Source organism: Tursiops truncatus, chromosome 6 (genome assembly GCF_011762595.2).
Source record: "Tursiops truncatus isolate mTurTru1 chromosome 6, mTurTru1.mat.Y, whole genome shotgun sequence".
Taxonomy (NCBI): Eukaryota; Metazoa; Chordata; class Mammalia; order Artiodactyla; family Delphinidae; genus Tursiops; species Tursiops truncatus.
The window spans coordinates 81,177,835-81,205,279 of record NC_047039.1 but is presented as its reverse complement, the minus strand read 5'-3'; the positions used below and the strand labels follow the sequence as shown (position 1 = coordinate 81,205,279).

Sequence of the window (27,445 nt, the reverse complement as noted above, 5' to 3'; positions counted from 1 at the left end):
GACCCAGTTGAAGAAGCATCTTTTCCAGAAAACCTCCCAAGCACTGTTCTGTAGCAGCGTTTATTGCACTGAAGTTGCTTTTCCTAACTGCCTTGCCTTCTTTTAAGAGCCTGTCTTGCTCTTCTATCCCCGCCCCCCCTGTGCCCTGCACAGGCCTGGCGGGCAGGGGTTAGGCCCTCTGAGAGCTTGCTGAATGAAGAAGGAAGCAATGAATCTATGAATTAGGGATGAGCTGTAGTAAGATCAATGGAGAAACTCCCCCTCCCCAACAGGGGAGTCATTTGAGAATAAGAAAAAAAAACTTTATTTTTCTGTTGACCCTGGTTCAGGAAGGGACCAAATGCTCCGTAGCACAATAAAGGCACATTATTACTTTGAAAGGAGCCGGGCCAAATGTTCATTAAAAGAGGCCAGCGCTTTCCTCACGTGAGACTAGGCTGTGCTGCTTTCTAAGAATGAATGCTCCCTTTGGCAAGGTTACTCCTCTTTCAATTATTTATACAGAAACTGATAGCAGCTGTTTCACTCTCCTGGCAGAAAAGGTAAGTTCCAGGGGCTTCCTCCCTCTAACAGGAGACCTTACTCCATGTGTCACAGAACTGATGTTGGGATTCTGCCAGTTGCCAGGGGTGTCTAGTCGATTCAGGACCTGGAGAAGTAAGCACAGGTGGGTTCACTGTGATTGGAATATGGGCCCTGACTGCTGTAAGCCCCCACGTAGACTGTGGGCTACAGTGGACCACTCTAGTAAATGATCACAGGTCCCTCTGGAGGGGGCTTAGATGAAGATTTCTAGAATCTCTACAGAGTTCTTCAAGGGGGCGTGGCCTCCTCTTCCAACAAGGGGCTCTGTGTCTAGATGAAGTCTGAACCTGGTTAAGAGACCATGGCTTGAGATTGGTTCAAGATGGCAGAGTAGAAGGACATGCTCTCACTCCCTCTTTCGAGAACACCAGAATCACAACTAACTGCTGAACAATCATTGACAGGAAGACACTGGAACTCACCAAAAAAGATAACCCACATGCAAAGACAAAGGAGAAGCTGCAATGAGACAGTAGGAGGGGCGCAATCACAATAAAATCAAATCCCATAACTGCTGGGTGGGTGACTCACAAACTGGAGAACACTTATACCACAGAAGTCCACCCACTGGAGTGAAGGTTCTGAGCCCCACGTCAGGCTTCCGAACCTGGGGGCCCAGCAACGGGAGGAGGAATTCCTAGAGAATCAGAATTTGAAGGCGAGCGGGATTTGATTGCAGGAATTGGACAGAACTAGGGAAAAAGAGACTCCACTCTTGGAGGGCACACACAAAGTAGTGTGCACATCAGGACCCAGGGGAAAGAGCAGTGACCCCATAGGAGACTGAACCAGACCTACCTGCTAGTGTAGGAGCGTCTCCTGCAGAGGCAGGGGGTGGCTGTGGCTCACCATGAGAACAAGGACACTGGCAGCAGAAGTTCTGGGAAGTACTCCTTGGTGTGAACCCTCCCAGAGTCTGCCGTTAGCTGCACCAAAGAGCCCAGGTAGGCTCCAGTGTTGGATCGCCTCAGGCCAAACAACCAACAGGGAGGGAACCCAGCCCCACCCATCAGCAGACAAGTGGATTAAAGTTTTACTGAGCTCTGCCCACCAGAGCAACAGCCAGCTCTACCCACCACCAGTCCCTCCCATCAGGAAACTTGCACAAGCCTCTTAGATAGCCTCATCCACCAGAGGGAAGACAGCAGAAGAAAGAAGAACTACAATCTTGCAGCCTGTGGAACAAAAACCACATTCACAGAAAGATAGACAAGATGAAAAGGCAGAGGACTTTGACCAGATGAAGGAACAAGATAAAACCCCAGAAAAACATCTAAATAAAATGGAGATAGGCAACCTTCCAGAAAAAGAATTCAGTATAATGATAGTGAAGATGATCCAGGACCTCGGAAAAAGAATGGAGGCAAAGATCGAGAAGATGCAAGAAATGTTTAACGAAGATCTAGAAGAATTAAAGAACAAACAAACAGAGATGAATACAATAACAGAAATGAAAACTACACTAGAAGGAATCAATAGTAGAATAACTGAGGCAGAAGAACGGATAAGTGAACTGGAAGACAGAATGGTGGAATTCACTGCTGTGGAACAGAATAAAGAAAAAAGAATGAAAAGAAATGAAGACAGCCTAAGAGACCTCTGGGACAACATTAAACGCAACAACACTCGCGTTATAGGGGTCCCAGAAGGAGAGGAGAGAGAGAAAGGACCCAAGAAAATATTTGAAGAGATTATAGTCGAAAACTTCCCTAACATGGTAAAGGAAATAGCCACCCAAGTCCAGGAAGCACAGAGAGTCCCATACAGGATAAACCCAAGGAGAAACAGGTCGAGACACATAGTAATAAAGCTGGCAAAAATTAAAGACAAAGAAAAATTATTGAAAGCAGCAAGGGGAAAATGACAAATAACATACAAGGGAACTCCCATAAGGTTAACAGCTGATTTCTCAGCAGAAACTCTACAAGCCAGAAGGGAGTAGCATGATATACTTAAAGTGATGAAAGGGAAGAAACTACAACCAAGATTACTCTACCCAGCAAGGATCTCATTCAGATTCGATGGAGAAATCAAAAGCTTTACACCAAGCAAAAGCTAAGAGAATTCAGCACCACCAAACCAGCTCTACAATAAATGCTAAAGGAACTTCTCTAAGTGGGAAACACAAGAGAAGAAAAGAACCTACAAAAACAAACCCAAGGGCTTCCCTGGTGGCGCAGCGGTTGAGAGTCCGCCTGCCAATGCAGGGGACATGGGTTCATGCCCCGGTCCGGGAGGATCCCACATGCCGCGTAGCAGCTGGGCCTGTGAGCCATGGTCACTGATCCTGTGCGTCCAGAGCCTGTGCTCTGCAATGGGAGAGGCCCGCGTACTGCAAAAAAAAAAAAAAAAAACCCAAAACAATTTAGAAAATGGTCATAGGAACATACATATCGATAATTACCTTAAACGTGAATGGATTAAATGCTCCAACCAAAAGACACAGAGGTGGTCTCTAAAGAGACCATATGAGTAGCAATACTCATATCAGATAAAGTAGACTTTAAAATAAAGAATGTTATAAGAGACAAGGAAGGACACTACATAATGATCAAGGGATCAATCCAAGAAGAAGATATAACAATTATAAATATATATGCACCCAACATAGGAGCACCTCAATACATAAGGCAACTGCTAACAGCTATAAAAGAGGAAATTGACAGTAACACAATAATAGTGGGGGACTTTAACACCTCACTTACACCAATGCACAGATCATCCAAACAGAAAATTAGTAAGAAAATACAAGCTTTAAATGACACAATAGACCAGAGAGATTTAATTGATATTTATAGGACATTCCATCCAAAAACAGCAGATTACACTTTCTTCTCAAGTGCGCACGGAACATTCTCCAGGATAGATCACATCGTGGGGCACAAATCAAGCCTCAGTAAATTTAAGAAAATTGAAATCATATCAAGCCATCTTTTCTGACTACAACGCTATGAGATTAGAAATGAATTACAGGGAAAAAAACGTAAAAACACAAACACATGGAGGCTAAATAATAAGTTACTAAATAACCAAGAGATCACTGAAGAAATCAAAGAGGTAATCAAAAAATACCTAGAGATAAATGACAATGAAAACACGATGATCCAAAACCTATGAGATGCAGCAAAAGCAGTTCTAAGAGGGAAGTTTATAGCTATACAAGCCTACCTAAAGAAACAAGAAAACTCTCAAATAAACAATCTAATCTTACACCTAAAGGAACTAGAGAAAGAAGAACAAACAAAACCCAAAGTCAGCAGAAGGAAAGAAATCATAAAGATCAGAGCAGAAATAAATAAAATAGAAACAAAGAAAACAATAGCAGAGATCAATAAAACTAAAAGCTGGTTCTTTGAGAAGATAAACAAAATTGAAAAACCATCAGCCAGACTCATCAAGATAAAGGAGGGAGAGGACTCAAATCAATAAAATTAGAAATGAAAAAGGAGAATTTACAACAGACACCACAGAAATACAAAGCATCGTAAGAGATTACTATAAGCAACTCTATTGAAATAAAATGGGCAATCTGGAAGAAATGGAAAAATTCTTAGAAAGGTATAACCTTCCAAGACTGAACCAGCAAGAAATAGAAAATATGAACAGACCAATCACAAGTAATGAAATTGAAACTGTGATTTACAATCTTCCAACACACAAAAGTCCAGGACCAGATGGCTTCACAGGTCAATTCTATCAAACATTTAGAGAAGAGCTAACACCCATCCTTCTCAAACTCTTCCAAAAAATTGCAGAGGAAGGAACACTCCCAAACTCATTCTATGAGACCACCATCACCCTGATACCAAAACCAGACAAAGATACTACAAAAAAAGAATATTACAGACCAATATCACTGACGAATATAGATGCAAAAATCCTCAACAAAACACTAGCAAACAGAATCCAACAACACATTAAAAGGATCATACACCATGATCAAGTGGGATTTATCCCAGAGATGCAAGGATTCTTCAATATATGCAAATCAATGAATGTGATACATCATATTAACAAACTGAAGAAGAAAAACCATATGATCATCTCAATAGATGCAGAAAAAGCTTTCAACAAAATTCAACACCCATTTATGATAGAAACTCTCCAGAAAGTGGGCATAGAGGGAAACTAACTCAACATAATAAAGGCCATATAGGACAAACCCACAGCAAACAACATTCTCAATGGTGAAACACTGAACAAGCATTTCCTCTAAGATCAGGAACAAGATAAGGATGTCCACTCTCACCACTATTATTCAACATAGTTTTGGAAGTCCTAGCCATGGCAATCAGAGAAGAAAAAGAAATACAAATTGGAAAAGAAGTAAAACTGTCACTGTTTGCAGATGACATGATACTATACATGGAGAATCCTAAAGATACCACCAGGAAACTACTAGAGCTAATCAATGAATCTGGTAAAGTTGCAGGATACAAAATTAATGCACAGAAATCTCTTGCATTCCTATACACTAACGATGAAAAATCTGAAAGACAAATTAAGGAAACACTCCCATTTACCACTGCAACAAAAATAATAAAATACCTAGGAATAAACCTACCTAGGGAGACAAAAGACCTGTATGCAGAAAACTATAAGGCACTGATGAAAGAAATTAAAGATGATACCAACAGATGGAGAGATATACTATGTTCTTAAATTGGAAGAATCAATATTGTGAAAATGACTCCATTACTCAAAGCAATCTACAGATTCAATGCAACCCCTATCAAATTACCAATGGCATTTTTTACGGAACTAGAACAAAAAATCTTAAAATTTGTATGGAGACACAAAAGACCCCGAATAGCCAAAGCAGTCTTGAGGGAAAAAAACGGAGCTGGAGGAATCAGACTCCTTGACTTAAGACTATACTACAAAGCTACAGTAATCAAGACAATATGGTACTGGCACAAAAACAGAAACATAGATCAATGGAACGAGATAGTAAGCCCAGAGATAAACCCATGCACCTATGGTCAACTAATCTATGACAAAGGAGGCAAGGATATACAATGGAGAAAAGACAGTCTCTTCAATAAGTGGTGCTGGGAAAACTGGACAGCTACATGTAAAAGAATGAAATTAGAACACTCCCTAACACCATACACAAAAATAAACTCAAAATGGATTCGAGACCTAAATGTAAGACCGGGCACTATAAAACTCTTAGTGGGGTCTTCCCTGGTGGCGCAGTGGTTGAGAGTCCACCTGCCGATGCAGGGGACATGGGTTCATGACCCGGTCCGGGAAGATCCCACATGCCGCGGAGTGGCTAGTCCCGTGCGCCATGGCCACTGAGCCTGTGCATCCGGAGCCTGTGCTCCGCAACGGGAGAGGCCACAACAGTGAGAGGCCTGTGTACCGCAAAAAAAAAAAAAAAAAAAAAACCACTTAGCAGAAAATATAGGAAGAACACTCTTTGACATAAATCACAGCAAGATATTTTTTGATCCACCTCCTCCAGTAATGGAAATAAAAACAAAAATAAACAAATGGGACCTAATGAAACTTAAAAGCTTTTGCACAGCAAAGGAAACCATAAACAAGACAAAAAGACAACCCTCAGAATGGGAGAAAATATTTGCAAACAAATCATCGGACAAAGGATTAATCTCCAAAATATATAAACAGCTCATGCAGCTCAATATTAAAAAAACAAACAACCCAATCCAAAAATGGGCAGAAGATCTAAATAGACATTTCTCCAAAGAAGACATACAGACGGCCAAGAAGCACATGAAAAGCTGCTCAACGTTACTAATTATTAGAGAAATGCAAATCAAAACTACAATGAGGTATCATCTCACACCAGTTAGAATGGGCATCATCAGAAAATCTACAAACAACAAATGCTGGAGAGGGTGTGGAGAAAAGGGAACCCTCTTGCACAGTTGGTGGGAATGTAAATTGATACAGCCACTATGGAAAACAGTATGGAGGTTCCTTAAAAAACTAAAAATAGAACTGCCATATGACCCAGCAATCCCACTATGGGCATATACCCAGAGAAAACCATAATTCAAAAAGACACATGCACCCCAATATTCATTGCAGCACTATTTACAATAGCCAGGTCATGGAAGCAACCTAAATGCCCATTGACAGATGAATGGATAAAGAAGATGTGGTACATATATACAATGGAATATTACTCAGCCGTAAAAAGGAACGAAACTGGGTCATTTGTAGAGACGTGGATGCATCTAGAGACTGTCATACAGAGTGAAGTAAGTCAGAAAGAGAAAAACAAATATCATATATTAACGCATATATGTGGAACCTAGAAAATGGTACAGATGAACCGGTTTGCAGAGCAGAAACTGAGACACAGAAGTAGAGAAAAAAACGTACGGACACCAAGGAGGGAAAGCGGCCGGGGGTTTGGGTGCGATGAATTGGGAGATTGGGATTGACATGTATAAACTGATGTGTATAAAATGGATGACTAATAAGAACCTGCTGTATAGAAAAATACATTAAATTAAATTTAAAAAAAAAAAGAGAGACCATGGCTTTCTTCTACAGTGATTCAAATTGGTTTTTGGACATGAGACCAAGAGTTTTTCCTATTGTAATAGAGCAAGTAACCTTTTAGTAGGAGGCCATCTCTTTCATTCCTAGGGACACTGTGACAATTAGCCAAGGCCAAAGATCCCTGTGGGTCAAATACTGTGATATCCAATTCACCCTGCCATCCATTATGATACCTGCACCCAGCTAAGTCTTTGGCAGTTGGCCTCTGTTCTTCTGGGATCCCATCATCCCCAGTGGATTCAAGGAGCCAATCTCAATGGTGGAATCTCCCACCCTCATATGTGACCGACAGAGGAGAGTCACCACAGGGCTTTTCAAGGATACTACTGCTCCCCCCACTAATGAATTCCCCAATGTTGTAGGGAAAGGAAAGTCCTCTGGGCCCCCCCTTGGGGAATGTAGTGGGTGGGTGGGCGTGCAGGTTGTCAATAATAACTCTCTTCCAACATCTCCCATAAGCCTTTTGATTCCTTCCTTCATAACACAATAGGGAAGATGCTCATCGAGTCTCAATTTCACTCAAACAGCTAAGTCATAACCAGCTGTACAAACCAACACATTAAGCCCATAATCTCAGGTAAGGCACTTGTATCAATAAATTCAACTTTTATTGAATGTATTCAACTGTCCTCCTTGGTCTAACACCCTTAGAATCCGTTCCTGCACATACTCCCCAGGATGCTGCAATGTAGTTTAGCAAAATCTTGCCATTCTTTCAGTGGAGAAGCTGTATCTTCCCAGATCACACTCTGTACTTGCCCTGTTTGAACATGTGGAGCTCTGATGCCAGTTGTGAGTCTACTGGCCATAAGAGGGAGCGGGTTAAGTCTTGAGGAGAAAAGGTATCCCTTGCAAGATAACTGCCCTGGGTGACCTTATCAAAGTGTCCTTAAGCAAGGGAAAGTGAGTATTCCCACACATAACTTGCGACCTGCTTCCACTGGCAGGAGAGGCTGAGAATAACTCAGAGGCTCCAAACTTTCAGCCTCCTCTGAGCCCACCAGATATCCCCATTTTAACTCTCTTTTTTTGGAGGCACAAATACGACAAAATTTTTATTTCAAAGTCTCAAATTTTGACCGGCAGAGCACCACTGACATGGGCACCCTGATAGAACTTTAAGATTTGGTTACCAGAAATGATTATGCCACATATAATTAAGGCTAACCAATCAAAATCCAAGTTCCCACTCCTTCCTAATCAATGGCCTAACTTTCACACAAGAGATTGGCAAGGCTGTAAATTCAACTCACTTTGTAATTATGCAAACCACACAATTAAATTTTATGTCATTTTCAGCAATATTTACCCTAATTCACCTTATTTATTTATAAGAAATAAATTTACTGTTTTAGTAAATAACTTATATTATTATTGGTGCTTATTTCTAGTTAAGCTCTCTGGTTCTCTGATTGTGACCCATCTTTAAGGGTTGTTTCTTGAGACCACTCCATTTAGGGTCTAATCAGGTGGAAAAAAAGGAAGTTAACATAAAGAACTGTTAACTAGGTAATCTGGAGGTAGCAACTGCAGGAAGCAGCTATCACTATCAGGACTAGAAAAACAAAGGGAGGAACTTCACTGGTGGTCCAATGGCTAAGACTGCACTCCCAATGCAGGGGGCCCAGGTTCGACCCCTGATCAGGGAACTAGATCTCACGTGCCGTAACTAAAAGATCCCACGTGCCGCAACGAAGATCCCATGTACCACAACTAAGACCTGGAGCTGCCAAATAAATATTTTTTTAAAAAAACGGGAAAGGTTGGAATTATTTAAACTTAGTAGTATATGGCATGAGCTCTTAGAGCTGAAACTCACACCTCTGCAGTGGGTAGCTGCTTGCCTGGTGTCTCTGAGCTTGGAGAAAGGGTTCCTGGTGGGCTGGGGCACTCCATTCTGGATGGGCCTGTGTGAGCCCCACCATCTCCACCCAGCCCTCAGCCCCCCAGCGGCTGCTCTCTGCGGAGCCTCCGGATCTCACCCTGCACCTGTGTGGTTCCGGATCAGCCAAAGGTTGAAGGGGAATTTCTACACCGACTTCCAGGGTTCCCTCTCTGTGGTTCCTCCCTCTTTTGTGGCTGCCTCCCCACAAAACCCAGCTACCTGAGCCCTGAACTCTGATCTCTGCCTCATCTGTCCAGGAGACCTTCTGCCATCTGCTTGGGCTCTACCTCCCCATACTGTGGCCTGGGAAACCTATCTAGGAGGAAGGTCTGGGTAGATGTGGGGCTCACGTTATGTGTGTCCCCTCTCAAGGATCACAGCCCCACGATGGAAAATACTATGCAGCACCTGCACACAGCTGTTTTCGTTATCTGTCCAGGTTTTAGAGTTGTTTACGGCAGGAGGGCAAAGCCCTCTACCATTTACTTGGCTGCTCAGCACCCGAGGCCCCATCTTTGCAGAGCTCTACATCTTGTATGTCCCCTCTTACACAGCACTGGATTGACATCTGTGCCCCTAGAACTGCCACCCCTCATTCATGGGCTTCTCTCTGGAAACCCACCTCTCCTTCTACTCTAGAATGGTCCAGCAGAGGCCTGGAGACAGGGCTTTCATATTCCCTCAGCCTGGATGGGGACCTTCTATGCCTGGCCTGACTGTCATGCTTGAGATTCAAGGGTATGGCCTGTGGATGGAGGGTCCTCTGCTCACGTGAGCCCCTCTCCACTCCCGGAGGGCAAGTTAGATATGAACGGAGCCGTTCATATCTACATTCACAGGAGGAGTGAATCGGTTGGGACGTTCACACCCATGTTAGCAGCTGCTGGGTGTGTGTGCATCCACCCTGAGTGGGGCATTAGCCAGCTTTCCCTGTGTGCTCGCTGGGAGCAGAGGAGGTAGTCACTCACGCCATGGGAGCTCATACCTGCCACGTGGCAGAGGTGCCTCAACCTCCTTTCCCGCCGGGAGAATTCATCTCCATTTTTCCCATAATCCTATGGGCCCACAGGTGTTGCCCACAGTGCTAACTGGTGCTCTGGGAACCAGAGTTCGCTGGGCTATGGGCTTGCCGGCAACTTTTAAAAGGAAATGGATGCATATCACCTTCAAAGCTTTGGAATGTTTTCTCCAACCAGATACCACAGGCTCAGTGTTGGAAAATGAGTCTTCTGCTTTAATTCTGAGTCATGCTTACAGAATGCTCTTCCTACTACTTAAAAGGCATGTAGATCATTGTAAATGTGCCTCTGTGACTGTGTATCCCAACCTGCAGTAAGCACACATTAACTTCATCATTATAACACCATTCAATTACTGCACTCTCAATGTTTGCATTAAAAGCTGGCAAATCATTCCTGTGTACATTTATTTGCCAATCACGACCAGCTTTTGTCCAGTCCAGGTCTCAGCGCACTGTACCATGGGAATCGTGGCTCAGTTTGAAGGACTTAGAGATCCTCTCACCCAATCCCTGATGCTTTGATCCCCTCCACACTCCTTGCCATCCTTGAACTCCTCCACTGACAGGGAGCTCACTACCTCTGGAGCAGTCCATTCTCACTTTGGACAGCCATGACCATTTGAAAGTTTGAACCCATTAGGAAGGATGTTTCTGAAAACCAGCATGGAGCTTATCTCTTTTGTTTTCAGGCCCTGCTTTGTTCCGTTTAACATTATAAGTGTTTCCTTTACATCATTAAACTATCTTGAATTTCTGCACGTATACAAAACCACATATTTACAAATATGCCTTCATACTAGACATGCAATTTATCATTGCTATTTCACTAAACAATATATTACAAACATCTTTTCATTGCACTTAAGCTACCTCTCCTTCCTCATTTTCAATGCCCAGATAATCCTTTATTGTTGGATATACCATAATTTATTTAATCATTGCCTATCAGTGGGCATTTAGGTTTTTTCCAAATTTTTGCTGTAGTGACCAACTCCAGAATGAAATCTTCACACATAGTGATATTTCCTTAGGAGAGGCTTATAGAAGGGTGTAGAAGGTCAAGGGGTGTGAGCACTTTTAAAGACCATTCCAGGTAAAGGCAGCAGCCTCCTGGTTGAAATCAATTGCTAATAAGTACTGAGAGCCATTCGAGTGCTATACCGACATTATTATATTTAGTCCTTATCACCATCTACCACCACTCCCATGGTACTTTGCCTGTACCTGTTCTATGCATCTACTTGCAAGGGAAGAGCTGCAGCAGGCCAGGCAGCTGGCCCTGCTCTGACCACTACATAAAGTGGCCTCTGCAGGGGCTCCTTTTGGGAATAAGGACATCTCCTGAAAGCTGCAAACTGGAAAGGACCTTGAAAAGCAAAATGGACATCACACAAGAGTACTGTAGCTGGTCTTCCCAGACTCCAAGACGCTTCCTCCATCTCTTCTCTAGAAATTCAGAAAATAAAGAAAACAGCACAGGGTAAATGAGGGCTGGGGGTGAAGGCATGAAAAGCCACTCGTAAAGTCTGGTCAACAAGTCCTTCTTTCCATCCAATGTCTTCATTTGGCCACACATTAAACTCCAGCAATCAAGACTCCCTTGAGTTTCTCGTCTGGGACCCCTGCCAGGACTGGGCCATGGACGGGGTGCAGAGTCTGACTCTGCGCAAGCACAGGGGCCATAGGAATAAAAATCTGACTGAAAGAACCTGTTCCACTGTGTCTTCCCAACACGCACGCCCCACTATGCCAGAGATACGCTGCCGCTTGTGCTCCAGGACATCAGAGCATTATTTGCAGTAGCAAAAGTACTGAAAACAACTGGTTAAATAACTACGTTTTTGTGCAGTTAAACACTTTGCAAAGTTAAAATGTCCAAGGACAATCCAAAATGTATCACCATCTCATCACAGCCAAAGTCACGGCTGACTTTGAGATGCACCATGACTTTATGTAGCATTATGGCGGAAAAAAGCCAGTTAAACTCCACTCCATTGATTGTATTTACAGACGGTCAGTTTCACAGATGGTAAGAGGTAGGGAAACTATGGGAAATACCGTGGGTAGAAAAACCAAGTGCAGAGTAATGTGTAGAGCATGCTTGTGTGTGTGTGTGTGTGTGTGTGTGTGTGTGTGTGTTTAAAGGGAGGGGCCATGCAATCATACGTGGTTTTATAAACATACAAAATTCCTGGAAAGATACCCAAGAACCTGATAAAAGGTGTAGCCTCCTGAAGCTGGGGGGTGGGATACTGGGTCATAGGGTGGAAGGGAAGCCCTCATTTCAGAGTTACATCCATTTGTAAACTTTGAAATTTTAAACTATATATTCCCTTTTTAAAATAAAACTTAGAAAACTACTAAATGCAAAATAAAATAAAAGAGCGCATCCTTCTGGATTAAGTGGAATAGTACCTGGAGCTAACCTCGGATCCGGAGACCGTACATCCAATCATTGCTCTACCAGAGCGACCTCGGGCAAGTTCCCGCCCCGACTGGGTCTCCAAGAGCCCATTGGCTGTCGGAGAGCAGGTCTCAGAACACCCCTCCAGCTCGGAACCCGGGCCGGGCCAGGAGCCTACCGGGCCGCGCTAGTCCGGGGCCGAGCAGCCGAGTGCGGGAGCCCCGCGGTGCAGGCCCGGCCAATCAGCGACTGCGAGGCGGGCGGGGTGGAGGCGCCGCGCTAGCTGAGCGGAGTTCCAGGCAGAGGCGCCACTGCCGTGCCAGAGCGGACCATGCCACGCTCACCCGTGCTCTTCCTGCTGCTCCTTCTGCTGCAGCCGCAGCCGGCACCCGGCCTCGGGCTCCGCGGCGCGGGCGGCCATAACCCCGAGTGCGATCCGTGCCGGCCGGAGCGCTGTCCCGAGCCCGCGCGCTGCCCCGCGCCCAGCATCGCTGCGCGCGACGAGTGCGGCTGCTGCGCGCGCTGCCTGGGCGCCGAGGGCGCGAGCTGCGGGGGGTGGGCCGGCGTGCGTTGCGGCCCCGGGCTGGTGTGCGCGAGCCGCGCCGCGGGGGCCGGGCCCGAGGGCACTGGGCTCTGCGTGTGCGCGCAGCGCGGCGCCGTCTGCGGCTCCGACGGCCGCTCGTACCCCAGCGTTTGCGCGCTGCGCCTGCGCGCCCGGCAGGTGCCGCGCGCGCACCCCGGCCACCTGCACAAGGCGCGGGACGGACCCTGCGAATTTGGTGAGTCTGGCTTCTGCCCTGCACTGCTGGGGCGGGTAAAGAAAGAGGGACCCCGACCCCCTGGGCTATGGGGTGAAGGATCACCCCGTGCGCCGCGATGGACAGCACTGCACGGGCCTCAGTTTTCCCTCGGGTCAGTTTTTCCTTACCTGGCCAGTTACTTAAGGAGGCCGGGGCAGGAATCCACAACCTGTACCCTTCCTTACCAAACCCATGGAGACACCAGCCACCGAGCTGGTCGTAATTTTGATGAGCCTGCTGTCCCTTTTGGTACTTAAGTAATTGCTGGTACAGTTATTTCCAGGCCTGGCATGTTTGCCTCCAGGAGACTGGGAGTTTGGGGAGCAGGGTGTTCCTACTGGAGATGAGGCAAGAAGGCCCCTGTCCCTGGAAACTTGGAAATAATGTGCTGCCCACTGGGGGGTCTGAGGCAGCCCCCGAAGCACAGGAAAGTCACCGCTGGCTGTTCCTGGTTGGGGCTCCCAGTGGAGGAGAGAGCTGGCTGGTGTTTCCCTGGCTGCAGCCTTGGGCTGGTTCCTTCCAGGGGCTGTGTCAGCCCCTGTGGAGCCACTGTAGAGGTTCCTCCACTTCAAACCTTTGTTTCTGCCCTGTGGCATTTAAACAGTCCTGTCTCCTTTCTTCTCGTTCCTGTCACCTGCTTTTACAATCTGCTTTCCTCAGCAGTTAATTCACAGGCAGGTCTCTTTCTTTCCAGACAGGTAACACTTTCACTTCACATGCAGGAGACATGAGAAATGCTGACCAGATCCCCAGACTCTAACCCGTGCTGATGGTCTCAGATGATTCCTCCCGGGGCTGGTATTCTTTTCCTAAGAGACAGCTGCCTTGAAGGCATTTAGACCAAATCTGCTGTTATGCAGAGGAAACTGAGACCCATGGGGCAAGGGACTCATCCAGGGTGATCTGTAAAGCCTGGCTAGCTTCTGGGTCCCCGGCACCCTATTCAGTACTGTTTCAGGACAGGACTTGATAGTGTTAAGTCAGGCAGGTGGCGGTTGCCATGGTTACCAGAGTGTGGCCAGATGGCAGATGGAAGCCCCATACCCCTAATTCATTGAAAATTACCAAATGACAAGTAAATGTGACAGCCCCTCCACTCTGATCTGTGGGCTCTGAGCCCACCTCAGGCACAGGCCCTGGGAGTAAAGATGTTCATGGGGCCGAACAGAGGCAATTCAGAAGCTGCTCTTAATGATCCCATTAGTGACAGGCATCGGGCCTCCCCAGAATTTTGCTCTCCTTCCCTACCAGCGATTGTGTCATCAGCCACTATCCAGACCCCGGCACTGTTTCCCCATCTCGTTTTGTCCTGAAATGTTTGTGTGGCCCCCCTGCCCTTGTGTCCTGGTGAAGCATGAAGGTGTGGACGGGGGATCTTTTCCAGCCAGGGAAGGCAGCACCTCATTCTGTGCTGCCCTCAAGCCATCCTTTATCCAGAGGACTTGGCAGGAGCACTTTTTAACAATGCCCCTGGGGACCTTGCTTGAAGGGAAACAGACTGTCAGAGCAGCAGCTGTTCTGCTTCAATATTGGTAATAAAATCACCCCTGCTCAGTCCTCACCTGTGCCTTCAAATAAGCAAGCACCTGACTTTAAGGGAATGAGGCCTCTGTAAATGTTAGGCTCCCGCAGTGTGGGAAGTGTTCTTACCCATGCCTCTGAGGGGCATTTGGAAACAGTTTTCAGGCTTAAATTCTGACCTTTCCCCCTACTCTCTGAAATGCCCCAAAATGCTATTAATGAGAGTAATTCTTTGATCAACACACATGTATTGAAGACCCACTATGTTCCCACATAAGAATAATTCTTTGCTGTTGGAAATCGCTTTTGCATTCCATCTTCTTCCTTGATTTTTACAACTACCCTGGCCAGGTCTCACTCCCATTTAATAGAAGGGCAAACTCAGGCAGGCAGAAGAGAATTCCCTGGAGCCACATAACTAGTTCCCAGCTGAGGTGGGGCTCCAGCCTGAGTTTTCCTGGCTGTTTTCAGATGGGGCCATGCACCTCTAGCACTCTGGAAGGTGCTGCAAATTGGCTACCCTTGAATCTTCAGGGTTTCTCAGTCTGAATCCACCTTCCTTTTTTCCCCCGAGGCTTGTTGCTGGTTCCTCTGTTTAGCACCAGGTGATGGCTCCTGAGAGGAACAGGTATAGCTTCACAGAAGGGGAGGCACCTGAGAGGAGCCTTGAAGGATGGGTAGAAAATTCCTGGGTTGAGAAGGGGGGATGGGGAGGCACAGCATGAACGAATACAAGGAGGAAGGAGATCCTGGGCCGAGTGTGAACAGTGGACCCATGGGCAGTACCCAGTGGGATGGTTGGCAGAGGAGATGATACCCAGAGTAGTCTGGGGCAGGCTTATTGCAGGCCTTGAGTGCCATGCTGCAGGGTGACACTTCATTCTGTACTGAGTTATTAGCTCCATTTCTCAACAGTAAGGTGGCATGGCGTTGTTGTTACTGTTATTGTCAGTGACAATACTGTAATTGTTATTGTTATCATTACTTTAAAAGGCTGCTTTGGGGGAATTCCCTGGTGGTCCAGTGGTTAGGACTCCAAGCTTCCACTGCAGGGGGCATGGGTCCAATCCCTGTTCGGGGAACTAAGATCCTGCATGCCACGCAGCCAAAAATAAATGAAATAAAATAAAAGGCTGCTTTGTTCCATGTACGCACCCTGTTTGCTAGCATTGGGAGGAGGTTGGGATCCTGCAGAAAGCAGGTTGAGGTCGTGTTTTGAATGCTGCATTAAATAGGAACGGGGTCCCGTGCCAGTGCCCGTGGGGGCACTGAGCCCCTGAAGCTTCAGTGAGCTCTTGAGATCCAAAATCTTAGAAAATTCGCCTCGGTTGAAATTCCAGCTGCACTTAGAAACCTCAGTCTGTGCAAGGCGTGTGTTACCAGGTAACCAGGAGAGGCAGCGAATACCACTTTGTGAGAGGGACAAAGAAGGGGGGGCCTCGTGCTCAAAAGCCTTTCATGCCGAGGGAGGGGGCTTGAGGCATAGGCTGCAGGGAGCCGGATTAAGCTGTTTCTGGTTCCACATCCTCACGTTGACTATTAGCATAAATTATCAGGGCTGTTCAGTGTGTTGATTATTAAAGTCTTTGGTTGTGTGCTTTTTTCATACGAGCAGATGGGTTCCTGGCGGATGACTTCTGATATTCTTTCCTTCCCAAGCGCCATTAACTTTAAAGAAATCTCAGAGGCATTAAGGAAGATCTTTCATTCCAGCCATCAAAGACACTCAGTTGACGGGGTGGGGGGACAGATCCCCACGCACTTAGCAATATCGATCCCTTTCATTTGTATAGATCCACACAGTTAATAACACAGTCACATTCATTCTCTCCCTTCACCCCGGAGGATGTAGGGCCACAGTCATTATCCTCATTTGCAGATAAGGAGGAAATTGTTAGCAGCTTGCCCAATGGTTAGCGACCAGGCCCCCGGGCATTTGAATTTCCCTTGGTGCTATTTGGCCCACCCCCAGTGCCCACCTGGGTGACTATTCTGTTACCTGATGGGTGGGTTTGTGCCAGCCTAGCATTTCCAGGGCTGTTGCTGACACAAGCAGAAGGAAACAAGTGTTTAGCAAGGAAGAACTAGGGAGACAAAGCTGGCACATTCACAGACCGGGCTGACCAGACACCATCCTCCCTCCTGAAAGCCACATGACTCTTGCCAAAGGCAGGTAGAAAGGAGAGCCCTGGCTCTTCCAGGAGTGTGGCAGCTCGGGCAGCAGCAAGGTGAGAGGCTGCGCCCCGGGCTCGCCAGAGTGAGGGCTCTGGGCCACAGCCTCTGGAGCCTTCAGGCGGGGCCCGACCGGTAGGCCCACTCACCAGAGGTCAGTAGAGGGTCCTGAGCAGGCAGGGCATCTTCGAGGAGACCACCCTTTGGGGTGGCACAACCTGCCGAGTCCTCAGGTCCCTCCGTGGAAGCCTTTTACAGTTGGCAAGAGGTCTTTTTACTGTCCTCACAACAGCCTGTGTAGAGGGCACAGCGGAGAGAATGGACTCCTGTGCCCATTTTAAAGAAGAAACTGGAGTGTGGCAGAGACAGGATTGAACCTGCCTGTGGTAGTCATATGTGGAGGACCCCAGCGCCACACTCGAATGAGCCCTTGGGGACAGTAAGACTGGGAATGTCCTGCCAGGGTTAAGGATACATTGCCCATTTAATGGTATCTTCACAAGAGCTGTTCCCTGGGGTGATTATGGAGAGTTTCATTTCTGTGCAGAAAAGAGTAAACATAGCAGGCCTGAGGCTGTTATCCTTAGAAAGCCCTGCTGGCGAGGCTGACCCTTGGCTGGTGTCTGAGAATTTGGATGTGGGGAGGCTTCCCACCGTTTCCAGAACTGATAAGAGTAGCTCACTGTACAAACAGCATGGTTTATGCTGCACACCTGCTTTACTTCTGGGAGGCTGGAATTTTGGTACGTAGGAGGCAGAGGCTGGGGGACTGGACCCCAATAAAAACCCTGGGCACTGAATGTCTAGTGAGCTTCTCTAGTAGAGGGCATAGGCTCTCACGCCACACGTGTTGTCACAAGTCGTTGCTGGGGAATTAGGCACGTCCTGTGTGACTCCACTGGGAGAGGCTCCTCAAAGTGTGCTCCTGGCTTCCCGGGTCTTTGCCCCATGAGCCTCTTTTCCCTCTGCTGAGTTGCTTTGTCTCTGTTTGTTGTAATAAATCCCAGCTGTGAGTAAACTGTGCCGAGTCCTGTGAGTCCTTGTAGCAAATCATTGATTCTGGGACTTATCTTGGGGGCCCCCAACACAATCCCTAAGGAACTCTTTCTTATTCTGGAATGGAGTCCATATGGCTAACAAATGTTTCACTTTAAAAATCCATGTGGGATTAATGGAATCAGCGTGCCTGGGTTTGCATCTTCACTCCTCCAGGTGCTTCACCTTTCTGAGCCTTGGATTTCTCATCTGTAAAGTGGGGCTAAAAGCACCTACTTCACAGGGCTGGTGTGAGGATGAAAGGAGTAGCAGACATGGAACTCCCTGTCATTTCAGGAGAAGGCAGGATGGTGTGGGACAGAGCTCAGAGCTAGACCGCTGGGCTCATAGCCTCACCCAGCTGTTTAAGGCTGGGTAACCCTGGCTAGCTCCCCCATCTGGCAGCTGGGGAGATTGCTGGAAGGATCGAATGGCTTAAGCCTGTAAGCAGAAGGGTGGTATTATTACCATTAATACTATCATGATAATGATGACTGATTGTAAAGAGCTATTATGGATAAAAATATTTTAAATTTAAAATCAGATGTTAAAATTAAAAACAGATTAAGCAACATGAGGACAATTTTCAAGATAACTGAACAATGCTGTATCTTGGGTATGGTGGTGGTTACACGGCGTATGCATTTGCCAAAACTTAGAACTGTATACTAGAAGGAATGAATGTACTGTATGTACATTTAAAAAGAAATCAAAATTTGAACATCACTTTATCACCAAAAGCAGGGGGCTCTTTTGGAAAAGAAGTGCTATTTTCTGCCTTGAAATTAGTGGCAAAGGCAGTATTTCCAAGATGGTCTTTCTTAATTGTAGTTATGGAAAAAGGGGGAAATGCAAAGAGAGAGAAAGATGAAATGTGATTTACTGGCTTATTCATTTAGGCCTGAAAGGGACTGATGAAATCTCATTTAAAATTTATGACTCTACATGAAAGAAAGTAAAGCATGTTGATTGAGTGTCCCTTTGGAATCTACTGAGGGCTTTGGAATAAGATGCAGGTCTGATTGTTCCCACAGTGAGCCATTTGACGACTGGTTTGGGCTCCAAAGGAAGTAATGCTGGCAGGGGGTTGGAATAAATTAGACTTTCTTTGTCATCCATTGCAGATGGGGCTCCGCCAGAGAACAGCAGTGCTGTGGTTCTTTGTAGCGGTCAGCAGGTGGCTGGGTCACATTGGGCAATGTTAGAAGCCTAGAACCTTAGTCCATTCAGGGGACTGGCTACAATCGGGGCTGTGGGTAGCGGTGTGGTGCTTGGAGGGCGTTCAGTTGGTCACAGCTGAAGGAGTGAGCTGATCAGGCTGAGGGGGAAGAAAGCAGCCTGGGGGTGAGGAGGGCAGGGTCTGTATTCAACTCACTGGAAGCCATTTGAGGCACCCAAGGTGCTGTGGGGCTCCTGAGGGCAGCCCTGAGATTAATAGGTGGGAGTTACAGGAGGTGAGTTTTAGCTCCAGGTGAGAACAAGGTTTCTAACCAGCAGAGCCAAGGACGGAAGGACCTGGCTTCATAGGTAGTGAGCTCTCCATCACTGGGGGCATGCAAGTGAAGACTAGATGAGCCCGTCACAGATAGGCACATGCTCTTGGGGAGTTGGGCCCCTCCAGTTTGAGACTCCATAGCTCTAAGACACTTTCCCAGAGATTTTTTGGCACCAGTTTGACAGGGTCTGCCTCCCAGTCTGTCTGGAGGGGTCAGGTCAGTCTCATTTCTGCGCCCCTTCACTCCTTCTCTCCATGCTCTTGCTCCAGCCTTCTGTCTCTCTCCCTTTGTTCTCCTTTTTCATTGCAGCCCCACCTAGGTGGGCGAGGGCCCTTTCTCTCTCCAAGGCTGGCCTGTGGAGGGCTGCAGGGATGTCTGAGTCCCCAGATGAAGCCCCAAGAGTCGTGAACTCTGCATTTTGATGGCCCAAGGGTGAATGTGTTTGCTCTTTTGTCATACCTTTCTTCGCGGAGTCATCTGTTTAACAGGCCTCCCCTGCCCCCCACTTGCATATTGTGTTAACTCAAACCCTCAGTTTCACACTCATCACGTGGTAAGATCAGCTCAACAGCCCTGTGAAGCAGGGGGTATTATCCCCATCTTACAGACAGCAGACCTGAGCAGAGAGCATACTCCTCACCAAGCCTCCACATTGCGCCTCGCCCAAGACCCCACGGGGACAGCTGCGAGCGTGGGTCCGTGGAGATGAAGCACCTGCACTGCAAGGCAGGCTGGGTTTCAGTAAGTCAAAGCGGGCAGACGCCCTGGTCCTGGACTAGGACACACCCCCAGGCCCTCAGGATGGGGAGCTGGGGGCGCACTCCACGTAGAAGAAAGGCAGGGCAGGGCAGGCAGGTACGCTGAGGGCCGGGCGGAGGGCCTGAAAGCTGAGGCAGTTGGACTTGATTCTTTTAGTTCCAGTGTGAGTAGAGCAGATGCCAGGCACAGGGAGAAGGGCAGAGTGTGGAGTATCAGCTAAGAATGTCTAACTCAAATGCCACATGCTCTCCTGTCCCGCCCAGCGAGCCCACACCCGCCCTGTCCTTTCTGTAGTGTGCTGGCAGCCTAGCACCACACTGCCGGATTCCCTGATTTACCTTTCTCCACGCAGCGAGGCGGTGTCCATGCCTGCAGTTTTATCCTCGGGGATGGGGAGGTGTGTGGAGCCTGTGATATGCAAATGAGCATCTTGAACCGCAGCGGGTCTCAGCAGGGGGTGAGGGCAGCTGTTCTGCATGGCGTTATTCTTTGAAATGCCCTCCATGCGGAAGGAGAAAAGCCCATCTGGTAGAAGACTCTGCCTTGGGTGAAGTGACACCAGCCCCTCCCGGAGCCTGGCGCACTGTCAGTGTAGTTGAGCTGTAAGCAGATGGCAGCTGGGGTCCTGGAAGGGATCCTGGGAGGGAGTGTGATGAGACCACAGACAGACATGCTGGGCGACTTTGAGAAGTCGCCTTTCCTCTCTGGATCCCTGTTTTCCTGTTGGTAGAACAAAGGCAATGTAGGAGGAAACAAGTAGGCATCCTTCCAGGTCTAAGAAAACTCTCTTCTATGATTCCTTGCCTATAAGTGTGTCCTTTCTGTGGGGAGCTCTCATCTGCCCCAACATGCTCTCTGCAGGCAGGGTATCTTAGATGTGGGGGGCTTGATCAGGGTCAAGGCTGTCTTCCCTTGTCTTCTTCTCCCAGCTCCTGTGGTCATCACTCCACCCCGGAGTGTTCACAATGTCACCGGGGCACAGGCATCCCTGTCCTGTGAGGTGAGAGCTGTGCCTGCCCCAGTTGTCACATGGAGGAAGGTATTTATATCCAAGAACTTCTCTGTGTGTGTGTGTTTGGGGGGGGTGGGGTGTATAAATGTTTTTTAAGGGTGTGTGTGTGTTTATATGTCAATTGGAGGATTAAAAAAAAACTTATGTTCCACTCCTCTGCCTCCAGATTTATGCCTCAAAACTTTTACCCCAAACGTCTCCCCAGAGAAGAGGTGTTGCCATTTGCTCCCTCTGCCACTTAGCTGTCCAGGAAGTTCTGCTGTTTATCTAGCCTAGGTCAGCTGGGATGAAGTTAGAGCTTCCTTCACTGGATCTGGGTTTTAGAAAGACTTGGCTGGTGGCAAATGACCCAATCCTATTCCAAAACTAGATCTTTCTGCAGTTCAGTTTTTGAGAGACTGGCATATGTTGTCTCCTTATCTCAACAGCCCTGTGAAAGACAATGAGATTCTGATAGTGGTGGTGTCTACATCTTCGCTGTCCAGCAGGGGGCACTGTCTGTACATACGTTCAGGCTTAGGAAGAAACTGGCATTTAATAGGAATAAGAGATACTAGGGTCAGCCTTCAAGTCAGCAGGAGGGTGAAGACAACGAGGGTGTCTGTGGGGTGGTCCTTATCCAGAAATGCTTTTTCTAAATCACTCCTGGTTTTTCTGTCCTCTGTAGGTCACACGGTCTCCTGAGGGCACCCAGGTGCTGAAGGACCTGCCTGGGGACCACATCAATATAGCTGTCCAGGTGCAAGGGGGCCCTTCTGACCACGCAGCCACGGCCTGGGTTTTGGTGAGTATCTCATTTGTTTAGGATTATTGGCTATTATTGTCTGGCCCTTATAAAGCACCTTTTGTATTTCTATAACATGTTACACCTTTCAAATACTCTGATCCATTTCTCCTTGGACGCTACAGTAACTGAGAGGAAGGTAGGCAGGTAGTATAACCCCTGAGAGCAGAAGTGATCTTCAGAGGTAGGCAGAATTATGGCCCCGGAAAGATGTCTATGCTAATCCTTGGAACTGGTGGATATGGTATGTTGTGTGGCAAGAGGGGAATAAGGATGGAATTAAAGTTGTTAATCAGCTGACTTTAATAAAGTTATCCTGGGTTATCTGGGTGGACCCGATATAATCACAGGAGTCCTTTAAATGTGGAAGAGGGAGGCAGGAGAGAGAGCCAGAGAGATGGCAGTGTCAGAAGACATGAACTACTGTTGCTGGCTTTGAAGATGCAAGAGGGAGCCACAGGCCAAGGACTGCAGGCAGCCTCTAGAATGCTTCTCTTAGGGCTTCTAGAAAGAAGGCAACCCTGCTGATACCTTGGGTTTAGCCCACTGAGACCCATTCGGACTTCTGACCTCAAGAACTGTAGATAATAAATTTGTGTTGTCTTAAGCCATTAAACGTGTGGTCATTTGCAACAGCAGCCATAGGAAGCTAATACACTTGCCTGAGACCACATGGCTGATAAAGACGGAAGATGGCAGATTCACACCCTCCTCCAGGGCTCTTCTGTGCCACGTGCGGCAGTTTGGCTGAGAAGAGGGAACGCCCTGTGTTTAAAAGGGCGATGGAGTGACGAGATGGGGGCCCGAGTGGGGCTAGTTACCCTACCTCTCAGAGCTTCAGCGTCCACAACCATAAAAAGAGGGCCTTGGACTGGACCATGTCCAGTGACCCTAACAGTCTGTGACTTACCTGTGAGTCTCCTGTAACGTGAGGATAACGATGCTCCGCCTTCAGCCACCATGGGATCAAAATGAGATAGGGTGCACATACCCTCTCCAGTCTGTAGTGATTCACAGTGGAGAGAAGCTGTTATGACGAGAGAAAGCAAGAGAGGAGGGAGCTACCGTGGATCTCCTCTGCAGGGGCGTGAGATGGGCCCTTGAGGGTGTCCTCCTCATTCCACCCCCATCTCGGCCAGCGTGGGCAACTTCTCCACCCAGCTCAGAGACTCAGAATGCAGTTGGGTCCACGGCTTTTTCACATCAAGCATATTCCCCTCCTTTTATTACAAGGAGAGGTGGGGGAAGGTTGTCTCTGGTGTTATTTTGTAAAGGCTGCGTCCATTGGGAGCATTTGAGGGCTATTCTGTGGTCAGTAGAGTTTTGTTCTTTTAGTTTGCAGTATTTTCCTTGGAATCTATACCTATCACCTTCAATAAAAGGACCAGGTAGCTCACAGTAAAAGGCAGAAATGCAGAGGAAACATTAAAATGAGAGCCAGGATAGAGAGGGTACTGAGAAGGAAGTTTAACTCTTTCTCGGCAGCCGAGGCAAGAAGAGAAATAGAGGGTGAGCTCTGTCTTATTTTGAAAAGGAGTAAGTGTTCAGAATCATTAAGAACTAAATAAGTAATTTTGCTATGCCATATATGACTGTACAAACTTGCCTGTTTAACTTCTAGATCAACCCTCTGAGGAAGGAAGACGAGGGGGTGTACCAGTGCCATTCAGCCAACGCGGTTGGGGAGGCCCAGTCGCACGGCACAGTCACCGTGGTGGATCGGAGCCAGTACAGAGCCGCCCGCTTCCCAGGTCCAGATGACCACATGTGAGGGGGTAATGTGCGTGTTCCAAGTCATCTGCAGTATTTGTACACCTGTGTCACGGGAGATTGAGATGAGTCATAAGATGCATAATAAATAAGAAGAAAAATACATGAATCAAGGAAACCAGAGAAATGCAAACCAAGAGTAGGAACATATTACAAAATTGGCAGGTAGACTCTGTGGTATGTTCTACACACGTATCACACTGGGCTTCCTGCTAGGATGCAAAGTCAAGAGCTGTGACTGTTATGGGTGTCCGTCAGGTGAAAAAGACCACCTATTTTTTTCTATTTCTCCAAGTCGGCCCAGTGAGGGTGCTAAGAGAGCAGATGTGGTCACTATGACAGCACCCAGGTGAAAACACGCCCGCAAAGAAGACAGTCTGAGCTTCATGGGTCTATTCCCAGGTTCTTCCTTGTCTGTAGCTCTGCAAGTAGTTAGAGCTTCTAGAAACAGGGAGGAAAATGTAAGGTGTAAAATCGTCAAATAGGAATTTGGTGAGGAGATGGCTCCTAAAGTTGCCCTCCTGATACTTAACTTATAGTTTTTTATATATGTGTATAGTTATATATATGTATCAAAAAGCCAAGTATCGAGACTTTTTGTCCTGTACACTTGTATGTATACTTCTGTATGTACATGTGTGTGTGTATGTATGTTTCATGTTTTAAATATATGTATAATTTATAAGTACATATATTTATATTTTAAAAACAGAAATGATACCAGGGTATGAATATAGTCTACTATAAATGAGTTTTCAAAGGGGTCACAAAGAGCCATGGAATTTTAATACCATTGCCACAGCCCAGTCCGTGAGTTCCCTCTACAACATGCAGAATTGGCCGGCTATTGCTTGCATACCTCCAGGGACACAGAGCTCACTACCACCAAACAACCATCTGTGGATTTTTCCAATAGTTGAAAGTTTTTCCACACATGAAGCTGGAATCTGCCTCCCTGAAATGCCCATCCATTGGCCTTACATGTATTTCCTAGACCCCCACAGGCATCTCTGCTCCCACCGGCACCACTCCTGGTTGGGGAGATATTTAAAGTTAGGCGCATTTCCCCCACCTTCCGTCTAACACATAGTTGACTATGACAGAGCAGGCTTTTTTTCTCTAATTCTTTTCCCTCTTTTCTTCTAGGGTCTTAGAAACATTGATTACAGGATGATGGAAAAGTCAAGTCATGGATCTTGTTTGCTTTGTGAAGAATTGGAAGAACTGTGTTTGTAGATAACCGCTTTCGTATGTTTTTAAAAATTAGATGCAAACTAGATTCGTATGCAGATGTAGTTTTTAGCAGGGCAAACATTGGGAAAACAGACTGCATGTAGCCTTTTTATACTTCTGAAATGAATAGCTCTGTGAGAATTCTTTTTTTAACTTCTCCCTCCAAGGGAAGGTCACCTTAGGTATATTTGTAATTCTAAAGGGCTGGACCGAGGTGTGTGTCAGCTGTGACTCTTTACCTCATTTGTGTAGGGCTGATTAGTGACTTAGTATGTGTTGTAGGAAGAGGGGGGAGGGTCCTGCTGTCCTCTGCCTGACCTCTCTAACTTTGCTGTGTGAACTGGGTAGGTCCCTCCCTCTCTGAGCCTTGTTCTCTTCAGCTGTGAATGTGGTATTTGGACTGGATGTTACCCATGTCCCTTCAAACACTGTCATCCTGGAGTAAGACGGTCCTACAGAAAAAATATGGGAAGTGTAGTCTTAGCATTCTTTTAAAAATAATATTCCCTCAAAAACAAATGCCATTGCTTCACATGAAGGTGTGGATAGCTGTTATTCCTGCTGCTTTCCCATTATAAAGAGACTCAGTCCTAGATGGAAACTTAACCAGACTCGGGGGCCCCTTGGCTGGGCATCTGGGGACCAAGATGTCCACTTATTAACACGCCCAGCATTCTCTAACCAAGCTGGCAGTGGAGACCTGGCTTTTGGACATCAAATTGTAAAAATGGGGTTAACTGCTCTCTCTGGGCTGTGGAATTAGAGTGTAGTAGAATACATTTTACTTAGAGATGTTTTGACCTTAACCAGAAATAAAGCTTTCTTTCTTTTCTTTTAATCAAGAAAGAAAAAAGGAGAATATTTAATATCTGGCCTAAAAAAATAGACCCCCTAGGTGACTAAAATTTTTTAAAATCAGAATTGGGATCTCACATATGGACAGTTGTTAAATTTCAAGAAACACTGTCCTGTCTGTGGTCACTTCCCATCTCTGGGACGGCAGGCAGGATAAGCATTAATGTCCCTCCCCCTTTACAGATGAAGAAAACCAGGCTCCGAGAGTAAAGCGCTTGCCTGAGGCCTGAAAGCCTCTGAGAAGGACAGGAGCTGAGGGCATCTGGTCCTCTTTGGCACCCTTTCCACTCCATGGTGCTGCTTCTCAGAAAAATCTCATAACTATGGAAAGGAAGATGTTGCCATTTCCACAGGTTTCAGGGATTCTCCTTAAGGTCCATCTCAACGTTTAAAGCAACACTCTCAAGCCACTCACGCTGGGCGTTGCATTTTGGAGTCCTTTCTGGAATTGCATTTTCTGCCTTTAAGCCTGGCTGTTCCACATCTGAAATGCTGGGGTGGCATCACCCTGACGTACATAGCAGGAGGGTGGCCCAGGAATCTAGAAACATGAGGTCCATTTGGGAATTCACCCCTGTCTTTCTGGGTGACCCTGAGAAAGTCCCCTTCACTTTCTGGACCTCAGTTCCTCATTTGAATAAGGGAACGAAACTAGATGGGTGGTTTTCAAACTTTAGAAACATTGGAACCCCTTCTTCAAATAAAGTCAAAATTGAACCTGATCAAAAGGGAAGCTGTCCTTGTCTGTTGGAGGTTGGGCCTTCCAGGGGATCTGCTCACGTCCCCTCCCTACTAGGCTCCCCCAAACCCCACGGCAGTGATTTCCGTATCCAAGTCTGCAGTTAATTCCTCTGTGATTTGAGTGGTTGGGAGATGGCTTGGGAAGAGACTTAGTGAAACCATGTCAGAGGAATAGGGAACTGTAGAGAAGGTAGTAGAACAACATCATGCATCTGCTAATAAGCACATTCAGCAAAATCAGTTGAATCACCTCACATTTGCCCAGTCAAATCTGGAGAGCTGGATGTGGACCCAAAGAGCAGGTAGATGGAGCCCCGGGGTGACAGGGCTGAGCATCAAGCCCGCAGGAGGCTGGGTGTAGCCTCGTAATGATGTACAAAAAATAACCATAATAAATGTTACACTGTCTGAAGTTTTCACCAAAACCAAAAAGGCAGGTTAGCATGATTGTTCCAACCTAATGACTTTTCAACTGCGAGAGCCCCAAGACCTCTCAGAGGCGAAGCGAATGTGTGCTGTGGCTTTTATCATTTGGAAACATGATGCCCTCAGAGCCTATGTTTTCTACCCTATGTTCATAGATGTGATGATGTCACAGGACCCCTGCACTCTGAAAATAAATGTTTTTAGGGACAGTCTTTGTGGTCTCTGTCCTTGGAACGCTGCTGTAGGTGGGCCCAGGCACCACTGATACTTCTCCATCATGCCTTATGCATCTTTCCCTTCTTTCGCTTGCCCACATCAACTACTGTCATCCGAATTGTCCTTACCTCTCACACCTGAGCTGTGGTTACTGTCGTACCTGGTCACCCTGCTTGCAATTTTTAACCAG

General features: G+C 46.8%; 2 protein-coding genes across 9 annotated transcripts in view; one reads left to right on the top strand and one right to left on the bottom strand.

Moving 5' to 3' along the window:
• The window catches only part of LOC101323996 (stimulated by retinoic acid gene 6 protein-like), a 61,444-nt gene extending 59,785 nt beyond the window's left edge, over nucleotides 1-1,659 (bottom strand). For 6 of the 7 annotated variants that reach the window (XR_004527045.2, XM_033858320.2, XM_033858319.2 and 3 more), the window contains exon 1: nucleotides 1,384-1,641. The gene's annotated coding sequence lies outside the window, so the exon portion shown is untranslated. Of the gene's footprint in view, nucleotides 1-1,383 lie in introns of all 7 variants that reach the window. The other variant, XR_004527046.2, reaches the window with a different exon arrangement.
• Nucleotides 1,660-12,544: 10,885 nt separating this feature from the next.
• On the top strand, nucleotides 12,545-27,242 carry IGFBPL1 (insulin like growth factor binding protein like 1). Of its 2 annotated transcripts, none has more exons than XM_033858307.2 (5): nucleotides 12,545-13,214; nucleotides 21,148-21,257; nucleotides 21,898-22,014; nucleotides 23,636-23,789; nucleotides 24,931-27,242. In XM_033858307.2, exons 1-4 carry the CDS (start codon nucleotides 12,767-12,769, stop codon nucleotides 23,783-23,785), a joined length of 825 nt encoding a protein of 274 aa, XP_033714198.1. In that variant the 5' UTR covers nucleotides 12,545-12,766; the 3' UTR covers nucleotides 23,786-23,789; nucleotides 24,931-27,242. The 2 variants fall into 2 exon arrangements, with proteins under 2 accessions (XP_033714198.1, XP_019804436.1); XM_019948877.3 differs by having other exon boundaries at nucleotides 23,636-23,794.
• The last annotated feature ends 203 nt before the right edge of the window (nucleotides 27,243-27,445 follow it).

What these genes read in the sequence shown, in the direction of transcription:
- IGFBPL1 (XM_033858307.2), top strand. Translation starts at nt 12,767, where the DNA reads ATGCCACGCTCACCCGTGCTCTTCCTGCTGCTCCTTCTGCTGCAGCCG. An exon ending in CAGTTGTCACATGGAGGAAG is followed by an intron (nt 21,258 to 21,897) that starts GTATTTATATCC and finishes TGTCCTCTGTAG; the next exon opens with GTCACACGGTCTCCTGAGGG. An exon ending in CAGCCACGGCCTGGGTTTTG is followed by an intron (nt 22,015 to 23,635) that starts GTGAGTATCTCA and finishes TTTAACTTCTAG; the next exon opens with ATCAACCCTCTGAGGAAGGA.